This window comes from Dipteris shenzhenensis, chromosome 21 (assembly GCF_047967505.1).
Source record: "Dipteris shenzhenensis isolate YYH24624 ecotype China chromosome 21, Dip_SZ_1.0, whole genome shotgun sequence".
Lineage (NCBI taxonomy): Eukaryota > Viridiplantae > Streptophyta > Polypodiopsida > Gleicheniales > Dipteridaceae > Dipteris > Dipteris shenzhenensis.
In genome coordinates, this window is record NC_141616.1 from 24,664,461 (window position 1) to 24,683,308 (window position 18,848).

General features: G+C 42.9%; 1 protein-coding gene and 1 pseudogene across 2 annotated transcripts; one reads left to right on the forward strand and one right to left on the reverse strand.

Moving 5' to 3' along the window:
- The first annotated feature begins 1,005 nt into the window (after positions 1–1,005).
- On the forward strand, positions 1,006–5,628 carry LOC147888670 (uncharacterized). 2 transcript variants are annotated; one of them, XM_087392961.1, is made up of 7 exons: positions 1,006–1,389; positions 2,724–2,855; positions 3,473–3,589; positions 3,754–3,849; positions 3,934–4,029; positions 4,625–4,675; positions 5,121–5,628. In XM_087392961.1, the coding sequence occupies exons 1-7, from the start codon at positions 1,336–1,338 to the stop codon at positions 5,304–5,306; spliced, it is 732 nt and encodes a 243-aa protein (XP_087249087.1). In that variant the 5' UTR covers positions 1,006–1,335; the 3' UTR covers positions 5,307–5,628. The 2 variants fall into 2 exon arrangements, with proteins under 2 accessions (XP_087249087.1, XP_087249088.1); XM_087392962.1 differs by having other exon boundaries at positions 5,124–5,628.
- Positions 5,629–11,055: 5,427 nt separating this feature from the next.
- On the reverse strand, positions 11,056–12,418 carry LOC147888671 (uncharacterized; annotated as a pseudogene).
- Between the last annotated feature and the right edge of the window lie 6,430 nt (positions 12,419–18,848).

An 18,848-nucleotide genomic window follows, 5' to 3' on the forward strand; every position in this document is an offset into this window, starting at 1 on the left:
TGGTGCTGAGCGATCACATGGGCCAGCATTCAAAGTAGAGTACGTTATACGCAATAAAAATCCAGGAAAAACAGGCATTTTTGCATTTACGCCCAAATGCTTAAAAATCCATTCCGTGCGAGGGGCGGTAAGATCTCCCATAATGACGAGAAGGGGGGATCTACGGCGGAGATGGGCGGGGAAGGGAAAGGACGGCTGGGATGGTGCATGGGGAGGGGAGACGTGAAACGGAATAGATTTTGCATGGGGGAAATGTACAAATAGGTACGTGACACGTGGGAAGGCACTAAAAAGATACGTTCCAGAGTCTACTGAGTAACTGAACTGTCGTCTTCTTCTTCACTGCAGTCTCTACTCTCTCACTCACTCTCTACTGCTCTTCGAGCTCCAGCTCCTCTCGATCTCTACTGCTGTTGCACTCAATCTTCTCTCCTTCCAAGCTCAACAACCTCTCCCATCGCTCCACCACCTCCTTGCTCGACTCCGCTCCAACCTTTCATCATCCCCCTCGCCTCTCTCCTACTCTTCCATCCATCTTCTCGCCTCCCTCCACCTTCGCTCACCCTCAACACCCTCTCCCATCAGCTGCATGCTCCGCGGCGCTCAACTGCGGCGCAGGGCACGACTCTCCCTGAGATGGTGAGAAGTACTGATACTAAAGAGACCGTCCCTATAAAAGTTGGCGAGGCGGCTGATATTTGAACGATACCGATGCGAGGAACATCGCAGAATCGCAGATGGAAGCTGGCAGAGAGAGAGATCCTCCTCTCTCTTTCTAATCCTCTCCTTGAGGCGCTCTCTCTCTCTCTCTCTCTCTGCCGTTGTGTGTGTTCTACTTACACTTCACGAGTCCCGATAATGTCACCCTACACCGCCGTCACACTCGTCTGTTCCTGGCAGTCTGCGCCAACTTCATCCGTGTGGACTGTGTGCATTATACATTTATCCTATCCCTTTCAACTTTCGAAAAACCGCTCCTTCCCCTTGCCTGCCTGACAGTCAGACTACTTCAGGGAGACGTTCCTGTTGTTTTGATTTTTGATGTCTGGACTCTGCACCCAACTCGTCTCTCTTTCGATGCCCTTTCTATGACAGCTATTTGTTCGGCATACGGTGCCTTTGCCCTTTCTTCTGTGCGGCATTCTGCAAGGCTAAAGTTGCCATCAGTCTTCTTTGACCTGCTGCAACAAAGACTCTCTTTTGGCTTGCCGCGCGTGTGACGCTCTTATCAAATAATGATTCCTGACCGTCATTTTTTCATCCTACGCTCTAAACACTTCCACAGCTTGCGACAGAACTTCGCGTGTCGATTATCGCATTTCGATCTGCTTCAGCATGGAGAATTGGCAACTCTTAATGGCAGCTTTTGTTCTCAGCCTAGTCGACTTGGTAAGGAAAAGGCAGAGCCTAGCGTTACTTGTATGTATCACCTATGTTTAAACCAAGCTTCTGATGTCGTAACGAAACTCACGTTCGACTTCTATGGCTTGCAAATTCATCTCGTTTTTCTCAGCTAGAGTTAAAAGAAGTCGTATTGTTCGCGATAATGAGATGTTTAATTCCCCTGAAAGGTGAAATATATTTATCTGAAACTGTTAGATTTTTCACAACCAGGCAGATTTAGTACATTCCTTCAATAATTTTTGGTTTAATGTCAATTAGCGCAGGTTGTGGTGCAAGGGATTGCCTCTGCTTTGTAGGTAGAGTCTTTTAGCCTCAAAGATGTTGAAGCAGGCGCTAGAGAAGGGAAGACAGAACTGAAGCAGAAGACACTTTTGGGTCGTGAGGGGCTGGGTGTCCCAGTTGGGACACCCTGAGAATTGAGCTGGTTCTTTGAAAACGTACTATCAAAAAAAGCCACGGAGGAGGTAGTAGAAATTGGGGCGCAGCATTAAGAAGGGGCCAGGGAAAGGCTTTCTGGAGAGTAGAGATTTTGGCGCAGCAGTTTGCCATGTGAGGCAACGCTACCTTATTGCCCCCGCTAGTGCAACCAAGGACACACGTAGGAGTAGAAGCAAGCTCGTTCGACTAATCTCACACATGTTGAGGGCGATGGACAGGCGCAGCAGAGTGTAATGACTTTATAGGAGTAACATATTTAGTGTCCCTGCTGAGGGGACCAAATTACGGTGGAAGTTGGATACGGGAGCGAGGGGAGCCATGTGCTGTGCATGGGCTAGGTGGAGTGTGGCAGCGAATGTCTTCAAAGGGATGCTCTATTATTTCCATTTGTTAGTAGTCTACAAAGGGAATAATGGCCGTTATATATTATCCTTCGATGTCCATACCTTAACATATTTTAAGCATGGTGGAGCTTGACGAATGCCTGTCTGGAAAGCCTGGCATTTTGTTGTAAGCTCATCTCTCTATCTGATCCATAGTTTCGAGCAGTGTGGATCTTTTTCCAAGGATTGTACCGGGGGTTGAAGGAGAGTCAATCCTTGGATCTAGCTCCTTGACTAAGCGCTCATCCTCTCTGGGTGCAATGGAATCAGAAACCTCTTCTTCAGAATATGCAGGTTCCAGATTAGTCAAGTGTGTGGGATTCCTCCTTCAAATAGTCGTCGTTCTGTGGTCAGAATTTATGCTGCATATTTATACTAACCTTCTCTTTGCAAAGCATCCTTAATTGGTTGTTATAATGAGGACAGCTTCATTGTCCTAAATATACTTATTCTTATTTGGTCATTTCGTGAGTAACGCTTGTTGCATGTGCTTTACAGAGTGTACTGAGTGCATTTCTCTGGTACCAATTTTCAACGGCATACTTTGCATGGCATCTCTGCCCAATGATAGTGAACCGGATTTGTGAAGTCATTGCTTTTGCGTTTACAGGAGGCATGCTGCCATCTCTTGTAAGTGATCCTTTTCTGATTAGAAATTTATGACCATTAACTCCTAACCTCACTATTTTAATATCCTCTGTTATCAATCTAATGTACAATTTTGGGCTTCCTGGTCTGGATTTGCACACGCAAATCCACCCCGGCCATTCCCCTCTCCCTTTTCCTGCTGCCCATTTCTTTTAAAAAATTAATCTTTGCAGTGCTTCACTCCCCCCCGCCCCGCCCCACACCCGCTTTTTCTGCCCATTTTTTTTTTCAAATCTTTGCAGTATGCACTTATGCACAACATCTCCCCTTGTTCTATGGTCATGCACCATTATTAAGTGGCTGAAAATGGTACACGCACTGGACCACCTTAATTCCATTGGTGATTATGGCAGCTATCTTGTGATTTATCGAGAGGATTATTCAGGAATTGTTTTTTCCTGTGAGTTATAATGATGGAAATAGAAATAGGGTACTCAGTTTGCATCTATGCTGTTGTTACCTTGATGTAGGCTCGTGAACTCTGTACACGAGCGATGATTTTTCAGTGAATGTAACTGTATCTCGGTTTTATAATTTACCTCCCTTTATGTTAGTCCTATGAAATCTGAAGTTTTTGATATGATACGGTCACTCTGCAGTTCTCAATCGTGCAGGTTCCCCTGTCTCTATTCTCCACCACAGTCTATGCCAATAGACGGCAACATTTGCGGAACAAACTGTTGCTTGCCGTTTACTGTACACTCTTGGTTTATGAGGTGAGAGTTAGGATAATCTGTTTGTGAGTTCACCAATTGTGATGACAATCTGTGTTCTTAGTTTTGGCTAATATTAAATATATTCTGTATCAAATATAGTCATCATCAAGATGCGCGGCTAGTTGAATATCTATTACTAATATAATTTCTAACATTTCCTCCAGTTCCTAGTGGCTGTACTCATGATCAAGATGGGTCGCTACCTTAAATATCCAATACAGTCTGGAACTCCGGAAAGTCCTCCCATAAATAGTCAACAGGTCAGGCTTCCATTTGGATGCAGTAAAGTCTTTTCCATTTTTCCATAACCTACCACACTATATTCTTACTGAATTTTGGCACAGGCTTCCCAACCATATATTGCGTTTCACATGTTTGCATTATTTACCCAGCCTGGTGCGCCAGGTTGTCCTTTTGCAAGAAACATGGGGCCATATGAGGTATGTGCCAGCAATCTGAGCTTTGGTCTTGCATATTCCTTGAATCATAATCACGTTTTAATATTTCATTTACTTTCCCTTTGTTAGAGGCTAATTGTAAGTATTATTGAAAAAAATCTTGACACCTTTTTAAAGTATTCTATTCAAACATGGAAAAATGGAACCTGACGTTATAGGAGGAAAAAATGCCATGATCCTTTTTTTTCAATGCTCTTCCAAGTTCTTTTTAGTAGGATAATTCACTTTTATGAACTTCCAAATGATTGTTGCTCCCTTAAATAAGAGACATCATCAGCAAGTCATCCTTACATATGTCCCTTCAGCAAGGGTGATGCAATGTGAAGTAAACTGTGCACTCCTTTGATAATTTCCTGGGGCAGTTTTTCAATTGATGATTTGCTAGTTGACAAGTACTCCCCATTCTTCCATGTGTTTGCAAAAGTAATAGACATAAAACTCAAGACCTCTAATATGTGCAAGATAATTGTCACTTTTACTAAAGCTGTAAGACACCAGGAACTTTGGACATCTCTTCTGTGAGCTTGCTAAGAGTAAACCACGCTCTTACATGTTGGGTTGGCTGTAATATTGGCAGGGGTCACAGGCGGATGGCATTGTGACTGTCCAGCAGCCTGACGGAAAAAAGGTATGTTTCAGTGAACTAAGTCTGCATTATGAATTCGCAGTTTCCATATTTTATGGGTGTAGGCTGCTGTAGGGTATATGCCTTAAACAAGCTGCTGTCTAGGGGTCCTTTCGGAACTTCTTTGTACTCCATAAAGCCTTTAGCAGAAAGCAGCAAGCCATACGATGTTTTGTCAGCATGATAAGTTCACCCCGTTTTGTCAGCATGTTTTGTCAACAAGCTCCCGTATTTGTATCCTCCTTCAAATTGAAAAGCAACTTCTCTCTTACTTTAACTTTATGCTTTTTCCTATCAATGGATTTGTGTAAAGACACGTAGCCAATTGAAGTAGCCAGTGTACTGCCTTTTCTGTGGCTGAATAGGAATGCTTTCTTATTAAACTGATTTTTCTTGGTTGACTCTGAAAGTTTGTTGTCCACAAATTCTAAACTCACTCTGATTGCAGCAGGTTATGCTTGGAAAAGTCGTGTCATCCAAATTGGAGGAACCTGAAAAATCAGCCAATAACTTGAGAGATGGCCATCTTGAAAAGCATTCCAATATGACGAGCAGTGCAGCTTCCTTGTGCGTTGAGACAGCTATGGTATGTGAATGTGATCAAAGAAATTCAAGCTTGAGTGTGCTGGTGTGAAATGATTGCCTTGTATGCAGTCCCAACCAATTATTTCGTCCCATTTATAGACCAACTTAAGGGCTTGGACTATGTGATCTACTATATTCCATGAAGCTCCATTCCAAGGACGGATGAACCTTCGGTTGTACAAAGAATGAAGCAGAGAGTGACATAGTACTCAACATTTTGTAGGTTACCCCTGGTTTGCCCAGTTTTGAACGTTATTATCTATTGCTGCACAAGGATTGTTGTAGAGTCCTTGTCACAAAAACAGGGCTTTGGGTGGGCGATATTTTTGGAAGGAAGCAAATCCTGGTCTCTATATCTACTGTTGGCAGCAGCTGTGCCAAATTTTTTCCCCAAAATCGAGTATATTGTTTCATTCTATCATATTCCTTTTGGATCTCTCTCTCTCTCTCTCTCTCTCTCTCTCTCATAGACTTTGTTGGGTCTCTGGTGCACGTTAAATTATCATAGTGATCTCTGCTGTAATCAATATGTCCTTGGAACATGTTGCAGAGTCCTTGCATTCCCCTTTTGCACAAGGTTGACAATAGAAGCAAAAGAATGTAAGGAAAACATTGCTATTGGAAGAAAGTCTGCCTTCACTTTTGGCATGCTGGGGACAACATCTGCATTCTAGAGGTTGAAGTTATGGTTCCCTTCAATCTCCTCTCCATGCTCATTTTCAGTAAGAACAGTGCGGTTGTTGGGAGCCAAAGGGATATTAGCATTCACTCTCTTGCCATTAAACTCTTCATTCAATCTGGCTGATAGCCTCCTACATAATTCTGTTGCCAATTATTAATGCTAAAGCATTTATGCTCCTAATATTATTTGAATGTCCATGAATTCGATCAATAGAAAATCAGAGTAATCTGGTAACAGGAATGGGACTGAAGGGAAGGAAATATAAAAAAGCATCGATGTTGGAAGGGGAAGAGAAGACAGGTGAGAGAATGCAGAGATCTGTAAAACAAAATCTATACACAGAGGCGTCGAAAAAGGAGAAAGGTACAAATGCTGTGGCAGGGGCTAGCTTGCACTAAAGAGGAGACGTTAAGCACTCATCACAGTATATTAGTATTAACAGATGCGACTTATATGCAGCAGGTAAGTTCTGCAATTGCATACTGTAAAATGAAAGTCAAACAAGAGGCACTATTGCTCCATGCCCTCACGATAATCCAAACCTTTGTCAAAGCTTCGTCACACAAGGACACACCAGGTAATTTCATAACAAGTGAACATCCAGTGGTGCTTACATATCATGATGTTGGATGGCACAAAGGATTAGAACTGTGGTATCCTCCATCCGTAGCGAAGGTGCATGCCCTAGTCGAAGCCATACCAATGCCTAGTAGAATAAGCATCCTGCATTCCTTCACGAGGGAAAACAAGTGGCAATGTGGTAATCTTGTCTCTTGATAGATTTCTTCTAATTTCTTCAAACAAGAGCAACACAAAACCAAAAACCCTCTTATATGACTTCGCATTTCAAGGCAGCTTAATATGGGCAATGGGCCTAACAGAATCCTTGAAATTATAGCAGCCCACCCTTCATTTGAATGCACAACAGTTATCCTTTTCTTTTGAATGCTTACCTAATATGGGTAAGGCAGCACTTCTGACTTGAGCACTCGTTGATTCTTGAAATCGAAGCAATCCATTACCCTTTCTTTTTTGTCAAGTCAATGCCCAATGTGGGTACTACAGCTTGTTTTGACTTGAGCATCCTTTGCTTAATGGAGTTTTAGCATCTTGAGCTGAGGGCTTGAGGCACATCTCGCATGCTTGGTTTCCTTAGGGCCTTGGTATCTTCTTTGCTTCTTACCAAATAGTAGTGGGAGTCGTTGGTCTTGCATGCTTAGGTTCAGCAGGCCTTGCTATTTTCTTTGCTTCTCACAAAATAGTGATGGGAGTCCATACTTGAGGTGGCATTGGATCTTACAAAATACCGATGGCAGGTGATACTTGAGGTGGCATTGAATACAACTGGTGGAGGGAAAGAGTTCTCTGGGGTGTAAGTGCCTATGCTTGCATAAGCTTCACATAGTTCACTCTTTGATGGCTTTACTTGGTTTTTAATTTTCTTTGGGTGGCTCAATTATAGACCCAACATAGTGAGGATTTGTTTAGCAATGCATTTTTTTCCAATGTCCATCCACTTAATGAAGATGTCTTTAGTAGACGCTATCATGTGAATTTCGGGTTTGTATTTCTACTTATCTAGACCCAACTTTGTCAACTGATTGAAGTTTTGCATTTAGAAAAAATGAGTAGCATGACCTCTCTACCACGGGTTAGAGACTTTCTCCGTAAGGTCTCAATTCAAAGTAGGATCTTCTAATGTATTTAAATTCAATTAGATGAGTAGCCATTTGATGATTAAAAAGCAAAGCATTTGTGCACCCCCCCCCCCCCCCCTCTCTCTCTCTCTCTCTCTCTCTCATGGCACATATAATCTTTCTTTATCACACACCCATGTGTTCTATCTCTTAATTAAGTGTCTTCCTCACATGCCACCCGCAACACATACACACGTCCTTGTTACAAACTCTCTCTCATACACATATTCTCTCTTGTGACTATTCCCCTCACACACACACACACACACACACACACACACACACACACACACATAGAAACTTAGGAGACACAAACACACACACACACACACGCACACACAAATTTTGGCTCATGCTCCCCTTGGATGCCACATGGCAACTCTTCCCTTATAAAAAGAAAAGAAGTGAACATTAACATTTCCGAATGTGTGTACATGGCCTTGATTGTGCAACACACATGTATATTTTTTAAAAAGCCTTTCCTTTTAAACATGCATAAAATCTTTAAAGCAATGCTTGGGCTTAATTGATATCTAATTCAACAATTCTTAGAAAGAATTGAAACATTGAGATCAATAAAACCTAAAATGTTATTCCTTGAAATTAAAGGACAATTTGCAAGAAATTTTTTAAACTCATTGAGGGGATGATTTAAATCAAATGACCAACTATCAAGAAAGCTACAATGAGGCCAAAGACAATCACAAAGGGAAAGTCCAACAAAAGTTAATAGAGACAGAAAGAGAACTGGGGGGGGGGGGGGGGGGGTTCTGGTCATGCCTAGATTTTGTTACTATCAAGAAAGCCACAGCATCACCTATCTTTGATAATTAGGGTTCTTTTTATCACCTTTGCTTTTCTTACCCATTGAAGCTATGTGTGAAAATGTTTCTTATCACCTTTGCTTTTCTCACCCACTAAAGACATGGCCTCATGAAAACATAATCTCCCTTTTCATGTATGCTAAATGCATTTCATATTCATGAAAGATGATGCAATCTCGATGTTTATCCATGATGAGTGTAAAGTTAAACACCACCTCTGGGGGGGGGGGAGGCTTGTCATGCCTAGATTTTGTTACTATCAAGAAAGCCACAGCATCACCTATCTTTGACAATTAGGGTTCTTTTTATCACCTTTGCTTTTCTTACCCATTGAAGCTATGTTTGAAAATGTTTCTTATCACCTTTGCTTTTCTCACCCACTAAAGACATGGCCTCATGAAAACATAATCTCCCTTTTCATGTATGCTAAATGCATTTCATATTCATGAAAAATGATGCAATCTCAATGTTTATCCATGATGAGCATAAAGTTAAACACCACCTCTGAGATGTCTGGCTTTTCCATTAGTACAATGGTACTTTTGCTCCTCTCCCCCTCTCTACTTTCTCTCCTCTCTTCCTAGCTATCTAACCACCCCCTCCTCTCTACGTATCTCTAGATTATCCTCATAGCTTCATAGTCCCTCTACCCTCTCTCTAGAATCTCTCTTCATGACCTTGACCCCCTCTGTGTAGCACAACTTCTCTCCTAGCCCCCCTCATCTTTTCCTGTCCTTGTATTTATTGCATGAGCCCTAGGTTCACCTCCACTCTCCTCATGGCTTCTCCCTCACCTCCCCTCTCCTTGTGGTAGCTAGTGCCTGAGCCCCTCACCTCCATGGCTTCTCCCTCACCAACATCTCGTCATGTTATCTCCCTCAGCCTCTCATCGTCCCTGCTTGTGTGGCTACTCTCTCGAAACCCCACCTTTTCTCCACTCCCCATTACCTTTGCTCCACCTCTCCTCATCTCCTCACCTCTGCTCACCACCCTTTCTCATGGGCTAGTGTCTTCACCCCCCTAACTTTCACTCATCTCTTCCTTCCCCATCCTCACAGGTTCTCCCTTAGCACCCTCAACTTCTCTCCATCTCACCCTCCACTCTCATTATCGTTGCTCCTTTAGACCCTAACCTCCTCTCATCAACCCCTCATCCTAGAGTTATTCTCTTAATTGCCCTCACCTTTGCATTGTGTTGCATTGTGTTGAATGAAGTGTCTCAAAGTCATGGATTCTACCCATGCTTGCTGAATCAAATCCTACATGGCTATTAATATGTCTTTCGCTATCTTACCAAATGAATATGACGATTTGAATATTGTACTCACTCCAAACAATTGTACCTCTAACAACATACCATGCGGATTCATCCCTTTGCTAAAGGTCTCATGGACTCCATGAGGAAAAGCCAAACCTCTTAAGCTAGTGCACTTGCATTTGATCACATCTATGTTGATAATCCTCACTATTACAAAAAATCAATATTCTTTTCATTAAACATGTGTGTTATAATCTTGCAAGCATCTAATTGTGAATGCCAGTAGAGCATTAATGGGTTATTAATTTGCATCCAAGCTTCTTGACCTTTGAAAGTAAAAAGCATTTGTTTGAGGTTTTACGATTGCATGATCAAGCCTTTACAATGTTGATTTCATATGAGTGCATTGGTAGAGCATTTGGATCCATACCTTAGCGGTCTAAAACGAATGGTGACTCCAAGGCATTCCTTCACTTGACGATGCCCATTTTACTGACCAAAGAAAGTGGCATAGGTGAATTTGCCATTTCGTGAGACAGGAGAGGTTTGTTTATTTTACCATGAATGTGATATATATATGTGTGCACATACATACACACGTACATATGTATGTACATACATACTCCATACATATGTATGCATGTGTAATGTATGCATATACATTTCTATAAATATAGAGGTGTGGCGTACATGTTTATTTAGCTTTCTTAAAGGAATGCTTTCAATGTCATCTTGATTTGATTCTCATGACTTGAATGTTTCTCGAGTGCTTGCAGCTCTTGAAATAATATTCTCATCATGGCATGACCCTCAACATGAATTCTGGTCGAACGCATTATGTCTTATGCACAAATTGCTTAGTATAAGGGAGATACAGAAGTATGTGTCCCTTATAAGGAGACAAAGATAAAAATGATAAGATCAAGCTATCTGTGTCAGTGGCCATCAACTTGAGGACACAACTATTGCAATGTAAGAAAACCACACATTCTTACTACATGCACAAAATTGACAATAGAGCTTCCCAAATTCATTAAAAGACAACATTAGGGAAACACATGTGGGGATCGACGGAGCACACACACAAGGAGAGAGGGAGAGAGGAAGAGGGACACAGGATATGGTGCTACCTCATGTAGCTTATACTGCATCATCCACAATAGAATGGCTATACACTTATGTAGTGTATGTTAGTGTTAGTGGGCGTTCACACTGGGCGGCTGGCCAATGGTCTTTTACCCCAACAACCTCCCACTTAAAAGCCAATGTGCTGATAAGTGAGAGCCTACTAGCCTACAACTAGTGTATGTACAATGGATGAGAGATATGACTAACTCTCAACCAACGCCCACGCTCTCTCTCGAGCTACATGCATGCATCTGTATCCGCTCCAGCAATAACCATACATGTGTATCCCTGCTAGAGCATGCACGCACATCCTGCAGGTATCTTGTAATGACCTGCGTAGCTCCACCATGCTCCATGCCAGTGTCAGTCACCATATGACTAACAACTCCCACTGCAAATGCTCCCACTGCAGCTGCTATGTCGGGTCTCGACACTAGAAGGTCGTACATGAGAATCCCGAACGCGACGAAACCTGCACAATCTCAGATAACCTGACCATATCAGTCATCCTAGTGCAATATACATCTACTACATCATCATTAGGACAAGTCGAGTATGGATGTGTCGATCCCGGGGTACTCATCATCTTCCCCGCATCCATAGAGACTGGATCCCAGTGTCCTGGCATAACCATGTCAGCATCTGGCATAGGCATATCAAGAAATGATTGCATAATCGCTGCATCTGCAGCATCCGAATCAGTCATCTCCACCATCATACCTGATGGCTCGCCCTGCTGTGACTCAATAGAGCAAAGCCGCTCTACCTCTGCAATCGCTAACTCAACTGCAGACATATCATGCACAACTGTATCCTCAAGAGAATCGGATGCATCAAAGAACAACGCATCCATTTCTGGCTCCTGAGCACACTGAAGCTCACCTGCGAATGAGACACGTCTCGTCTCTCGCTCATCACATGTCAGTGTCGTAACTGAGACTATACTGTCTCGTATCTCAAAAACCTGCAATGGGTAAACAATGTAGGACCTAGCTCCTCGCACAATGACTAGGCGACCCAATTGCATGCGAAATGACTGCTCTCCAAGTAGTACACGACATCCACTATCTGCTAGCTGTCTCATTGAGATCAAACTCTGCGCAATCTCAGGAACATATCGCACATGCCATAGCACATAAGATGCACCACTGGGTAAAGACAAGCATACATCTCCTGCATCCTCTATGTCATACGCTAAACCATCAGCAAGATGAACATGGCCAAGTCTTGCACTAGAGAAAGTGCTAAACCACTCACGACGTGAGGATTTGTGGAACTCTGCACAATCATCTAGCAACCAACGCGAAGAAGTGCCACCTGTACCAGACATGTAAACAAGAGGAACACTAGAGGTAAATGTGACATCACCATCACTAGCATACTCTGCCACCTTTCTAGTCTGTGTCAATACCACACATGCATCATGCATACATCGTCGTTGTTGCCTCATACGTCTGAAGCAACGTCGTCTAATGTGTCTTGTGTGACCACAATGCCAACATCTGAACTGTCGACAAGAACAAGACCGCCGTCTTTCAGAGTCATCATCGTAGACTCAGAATCATCACACATATCTGCTAGCTGGATGTCAAAACTATATATGCGTCAAAGTGGGAGACCACTCAACCACTACGCTAATCAAGCATAAAACCGCATCAACCTGATATTCGCATATGCAAACTGTATTTCAAGTATAGCTCTATCAAAGATAACAGAAAGGTAGTGTCTGACCTCTGCTAAGCCAAGCAGAAAATCGCAATGACTCAACACGGGGATAACAGCTCTCACCTGATCGTAAAGCACATAACCATATGCGCAAGTAGTAAACAAACACAATGCTCAAAACGCATCCCACAAGTAGTGTTGCAAAATCTGACAACTGCGTAACCTGTACCTGTAAACCTGCAGAACCTGTAACTTGTGACTATGTATAACCCATAGCCACTACGAGCATACAAACAATCTCACTCCTATGAGAGTGGATACAAGAACACAAATCCGTGTCCAAATGATATGCGATATCGATGAATCACATCACCAACCGAATTCGGCACTCAAACCGTGCATAAATGACCACCTACAAAGAGGGAAAAATAGCTGAAGTTTCAGCCCTCAAATAGTGTGGGGGTTAAAGGTCATTGTGCCTTTACCCCGATTATGTACAATACTCAAACACATATATAAATGAATGAAAAGAAGATTAGGGTGGTTCTGCACCCACCAAACTTGTGTGGCTCTCTGTCTCTCTCCCTCCTTCTTCCATTCTTGCTTCCGTTGAGAGCACTCTCAACTGGTATCAGAGCCCGGGTGATCTAGCTGAGCGTGCGTGAATGCTTGAAGCTCAGCAACTCTGTGGGAGGAAGGAGAAGCTCTGTGGGAAGCTTTGTGGGTGACTTTACTTGCATCCGAGTATGCAGAGACCTTGGAGGAACCTTTGGAAAAGTCACTTTGGCTTTGCGAAGTGGTTTTGAGAGCCTATTAAGAGTTTTCAAAGAAAAAGTCGTTTTTTGAGCTTTTCCCTGTTCCGTTCGATGACAGAGACTCCATATTGACTTGTAGAGGCAACTATTGCTTGCTTTTGGTGTCCACTTCACTTCAGGAGCTTGGAAACACCTTCATTCTTGAATCTGGGATCATTTCATTGGATTTCTGACTCACTGTGTCAGTTCCTGCGTTTTTTGCCCGGGTATTGGAACTCAAGTTTGGAGCAACCATTTGCAGATCTGTCAGTTCCAGTGGACTCAGGAGGGCCTAAAACTTCTATGTTGCTCATCATTCGCACTCCGGTGGAGTTTACAAACAGCTCTGTTTTCAAAAACGTTTTTCAGTCCGTGTGTTGGACCCAGTGATTGAGACCACGGTTTCCAAAACCGTCTGTCCCTTTGCGTTCCGGACGCCCAAAAACCCCTACCTGTCAGTTCTTGCGCAATTCGGTGGAGGATTTTCAGAGTTATAGATCTCTGTGTATTCGATTTCGTCTCTCTATTATGCATTTTTCATTCTAAGGTTTTGAAACCTTAGATTTATGCCACATGGCAGTGGATAAGTGTTGACTCCCATTTCTCACTCATCGGTTGGGATTTTGGAGTTCTGGCAGAAGAGAGATATTTGAGCATACCTTATGCAGATCACTCTGGTTGCAGTTTGAGCAGTGTGTGCTCATTCGTGGTATGCATTGGGTTGCAGTGGATGATTTATAGGCCATTTGGATGCATTGCGGTCCTTATTGGATGCGCTGATAGGCCTAAATTGCCTTGTGGGATGCTATTTTTTATGGACGCTTTGCATATGGATGCTATTTTATGCTGAGGGATAGCTTTGACACATTGTAGGTGATGCACTAATAGTGCTATGCTCTCTTGGATGAGATATTATTGATGCATATGCCAGTGGACAGTGTTTATGCTTGAGTCATTTGGCACTTATTGGCATTTTCTTTTGGGCGAGATTTGCTCATATGGATGCATAGTATATGCACATGAGTCAGATGCATCTTTTGATGCTTTGAGCTTTGAATTTTGGTAATATTTCACTCTATTGTGGCATACACATTTGGGTGCACCTGGTATTTGGTGTGATTCTCTCTTGAGGCACTAGCATTTGGGATTTTGCTTTATTTGCATCATGGCATCCTCTTCCATGTCTGAAAAGGAGATTTTCAACATTAAAAAGTTTGATGGGACAAACTTTTCTTTGTGGAAAGAACAAATAAGGGATGTGCTTATTCAAAAGAAGCAGATTAAACTATTGGCAGGGATTGAAGCGAAGCCTGCAAATATGTCTGAGGATGATTGGAGTGAGTTGGTGGATGCATTAGCAAAGTCTACTATTAGACTTCATCTTGTAGAGTCAGTTCATTTCACAGTAGTAAATGAGCAGACTACGGAAGATTTGTGGAAGATACTGTGTGCCACTTATGAGAAGGAAACTGCCTTTAATAAAGTTTACCTCATGAAGAGGTTGTTTGAGCTGCAGATGAAGGAAGGGGTCTCCATTGCTTCTCACTTGAATGAATTCAATATTATTTTCAGCCAGCTTCAGGCTCAGAAAATGAATTTTGATGCGGAGACTAAGGCAATATTTCTCTTATGTTCATTGCCATCCTCATGGGATACCTTCCATACAGCTGTCAGTAACTCTGCACCTGGTGGAGTACTGAAATTTGATGATGTTGTGGGTAGCTTGTTGGCCGAGGAGATTAGACGGAAGTCTATGGATGGCAACAAGTAGGATGCAGCCTTAAATGTGCAAAGGGGTAGATCCCAGCTCAGGGGGATGTCCCAAGAAAGAGGGAAGTCTCGTAGCAAATCCAGGGCACGAAACATTGAGTGTTACCACTGTGGCAAGAAGGGCCATATGAAAAAGGATTGCTACAAGCTGAAAAGAGAGCAAAAGGATAAGAAAAAGAATGCAAATTGGGGTGCAAATCAAAAGGAAGAGAGTCCAAGGGAGGACAAAGGAAAAGTGAAGATCGAGGAGATCAATGCAGTCACACATGATAGTGACAATGATGTTCTCTTCATGTCTACTTTATCTGCAGAGTTGCTTACCACTTCAGATGATGCATATTCCCAGGATTGGATTTTGGATTCTGGTGCTTCATTCCATGTTACTCCCCATAGGGAATGGTTCTCCACTTATGACAGTGGAAAGACAGGTTGTGTGCATCTTGGAAATGACTATGCATGTGACATAGTGGGAGCAGGTGACATAAAGTTTTCTTTTGCAAATGGGTCTGCATTTGTTTTGAAACATGTGAGACATGTGCCTAAGCTGACCAAGAGTCTTATTTTAGTGGGTCAGCTAGATGATGCTGGTTTTCACACCACTTTTGGCTTTCAAAGTTGGAAAATTTAGAAGGGCTCTATGCTTTTGGCCAGGGGTGCCAAGTGTGGGACTTTGTATCCCTTACATGTATCAGGGGTATTTGATCATGTTGTTGCAATAACCGAGCAGCCAAGCACTTCTTTGTGGCATTGCAGGTTGGGGCACATGAGCCAGAATGGAATGAAACTCTTATGCCATTTGGGTTATGTACCGTATTTGAGTTTCTATGATTTTGAATTTTGTGAGCGCTGTCTCTATGGGAAGCAGACTAAATCAGCCCATAAAAGAAGGGGAAAGAAAGAGTTTGAAAAGCTTGATTTGGTGCATTCAGATGTATGCGGTCCCATGCCTACACAGTCATTAGGCAGGGCTGAATACTATGTGACATTCATTGATGATGCAACTAGGAAAGTGTGGGATTATGCTATAGCTCGGAAGAGTGATGTGTTCCAGGTATTTCAGAAATGGCTGGCCTTGGTTGAGAATCAGTCAGGTAGAATGCTTAAATGCCTACGGACTGACAATGGTGGAGAGTATCTCTCTCATGACTTTTAGCATTTCTGTGATACACGTGGGATTAAGAGGGAGCTCACATCCCCTCGTACTCCAGAGCAAAATCCAGTTGCAGAAAAGATGAACCATACCATTCAAGAAAGGTTGCAATGCATACTTTCCAATGCAAGTCTTTCTGGTGGTTTTTGGGCTGAGGCAATGAAGACTGCAGTGCATGTGATCAATAGATCACCTAGTAAGAGTTTGGATGGTGGTATTCCTGAAGAGGCATGGAGTGGCAAGAAGCCCTCTTACTCTCATTTGCGTATATTTGGGTGTGAGGCATATGCACATGTGTTAAAAGAGCTTCGAAAGAAGCTAGATCCTAAGTCTAGGAAATGCATCTTTCTGGGTTATGGTGAAAGTGGAGAGATGGGCTATTGTCTCTGGGATCCAGAAGCAAAGAAGATCATACGCAGCCATGATGTGGTCTTCAATGAGAAGAAGATGCATAAGGCACCCATGAGGGATGTGGAAATGAGGAGAATCACTTTCCAGGATGTGAATCCACCTGCATATGTTGATAGACAGCAAGCTGTCCATGCACCAAATGTACAAGAAATGGTACCACCAAGTACTCCCATAGGTATACAATCAAGGGTAGATGATGGATCATCTATTGGTGGAAATGATGAGCCAAATGTGGCTGATATGCAGGTGGGACATCGAGCTGAAATGCCATTGAGAAGATCATCTAGAGTGTCTAGACTGCCTAATAGGTTTGTTCCAGGGGTAGACTATGTGATGCTTACTGATTGCAGGGAGCCTTCTTGCTACAGAGAGGCTATGATGCATGAGGATCAACGCAAGTGGGAGTATGCTATGCAATCAGAGATGAGTTCACTTATGAAAAATAAGACTTGGGACTTGGTTTCTTTGCCACATGGAAAGAAAGCATTGCCATGGAAATGGGTCTACAAAATGAAGGTCATAGGTGATGATGTGCCTAGTTACAAGGCCCGTTTGGTTGCTAAAGGGTTCAAGCAAGAGAAGGGTGTGGACGTTGATGAGATATTCTCTCCAATTGTGAAGATGACCACACTTAGATGCATGCTTGGACTAGTGGCAGTAGAGGATATGGAGCTTATGCAAATGGATGTCAAGACAGCTTTCTTGCATGGGGATTTGCATGAGGAAATTTACATGGTGCAGCCGAAAGGCTTTGAAGAAAAGGGCAAAGAGCATTTAGTTTGCAAGCTAAAGAAGAGTCTCTATGGTCTTAAGCAAGCGCCTAGAGAATGGTATCAGAAGTTTGATGCTTTCATTTGGTCCCAGGATTTTAGGAGGAGTGAAATTGATCACTGTCTCTACACTAAAAGGGCTAAGGATAATAGCCTGATAATCTTGGCACTATATGTGGATGATATGCTATTGGCTAGCAAGAATACTTATGAGCTAGATGCATTAAAGGCCAAGTTGCATGAGGCCTTTGATATGAAGGATTTGGGACTTGCAGGTCATATTCTTGGTATGCGCAGTGATCGGAGTAGGAAACTCCTTTGGCTTTCACAAAAAGAGTATGTTACAAAAGTATTGCAGCATTTCAATATGGAGGGGGGGAAGGCAATGAGTACTCCATTGCCTCCATATGTGAAATTGAGTCATATAGATAGTCCCAAATTAGATGAGGAGAGGGCCATGATGGCCAAGGTTCCTTATGCATCAGCAGTTGGGAGTCTTACGTATGCTATGATAGCTACTAGACCAGGCATTGCATTTGTAGTGGGAGTTATTAGCCGGTATATGGCTAATCTAGGAAAGAGGCATTGAGAGGTAGTTAAGTGCATCATGAGGTACATGAAGGGTACCAAGGAGGTGTGCATTTGCTTTGGTAAAGGAGACATGCGTGTACTTGGGTACACAGATTCAGACTATGCAGGGCATGTGGATAGTAGGAGATCCACTTCTGGTTATGTGTTCACCTTTGCAGGTGGTGCAGTGTCGTGGATGTCTCGCGCATAGAAGTGCATTGCTTTGTCTACCATAGAGGCTGAGTATGTTGCAGCCACAGAGGGTTGCAAGGAGGCTATATGGCTTGACTAGTGGGAGATTTGGGGATTCATACAGGTGTACCGACATTGCATAGTGATTCCATGAGTGCTATTCAGCTAGCACAGAATCTGGTCTTTCATGCAAAGACCAAACACATTGAGGTCAGGTACCATTTCATCAGGGAGGTACTTGAGGACAAGTGCATAGAGCTTGTCAAGTTTCATACAGATGATAACCCTGCAGATATGCTAACGAAGAGTCTACCTAGTCAGCGGTTTGAGTATTGTCGTGTATTGATGGGCATTGGATAGTATGCTCACTGGTTGTTCTCCCTTAAAGGCACATTGTCCTTTAAGTGGGAGGTTGTGGGGGTTAAAGGTCATTGTGCCTTTACCCCGGTTATGTACAATACTCAAACACATATATAAATGAATAAAAAGAAGATTAGGGTGGTTCTGCACCCACCAAACTTGTGTGGCTCTCTGTGTCTCTCCCTCCTTCCATTCTTGCTTCCGTTGAGAGCACTCTCAAATAGTTGCAAAATCAGCCCACAAATGTGCCACAAATCAGCCCACAACTGAGCCGAACATAGGCATCTGCAAGGAGGGAAAGATGGCTGAATTTTCAGCCC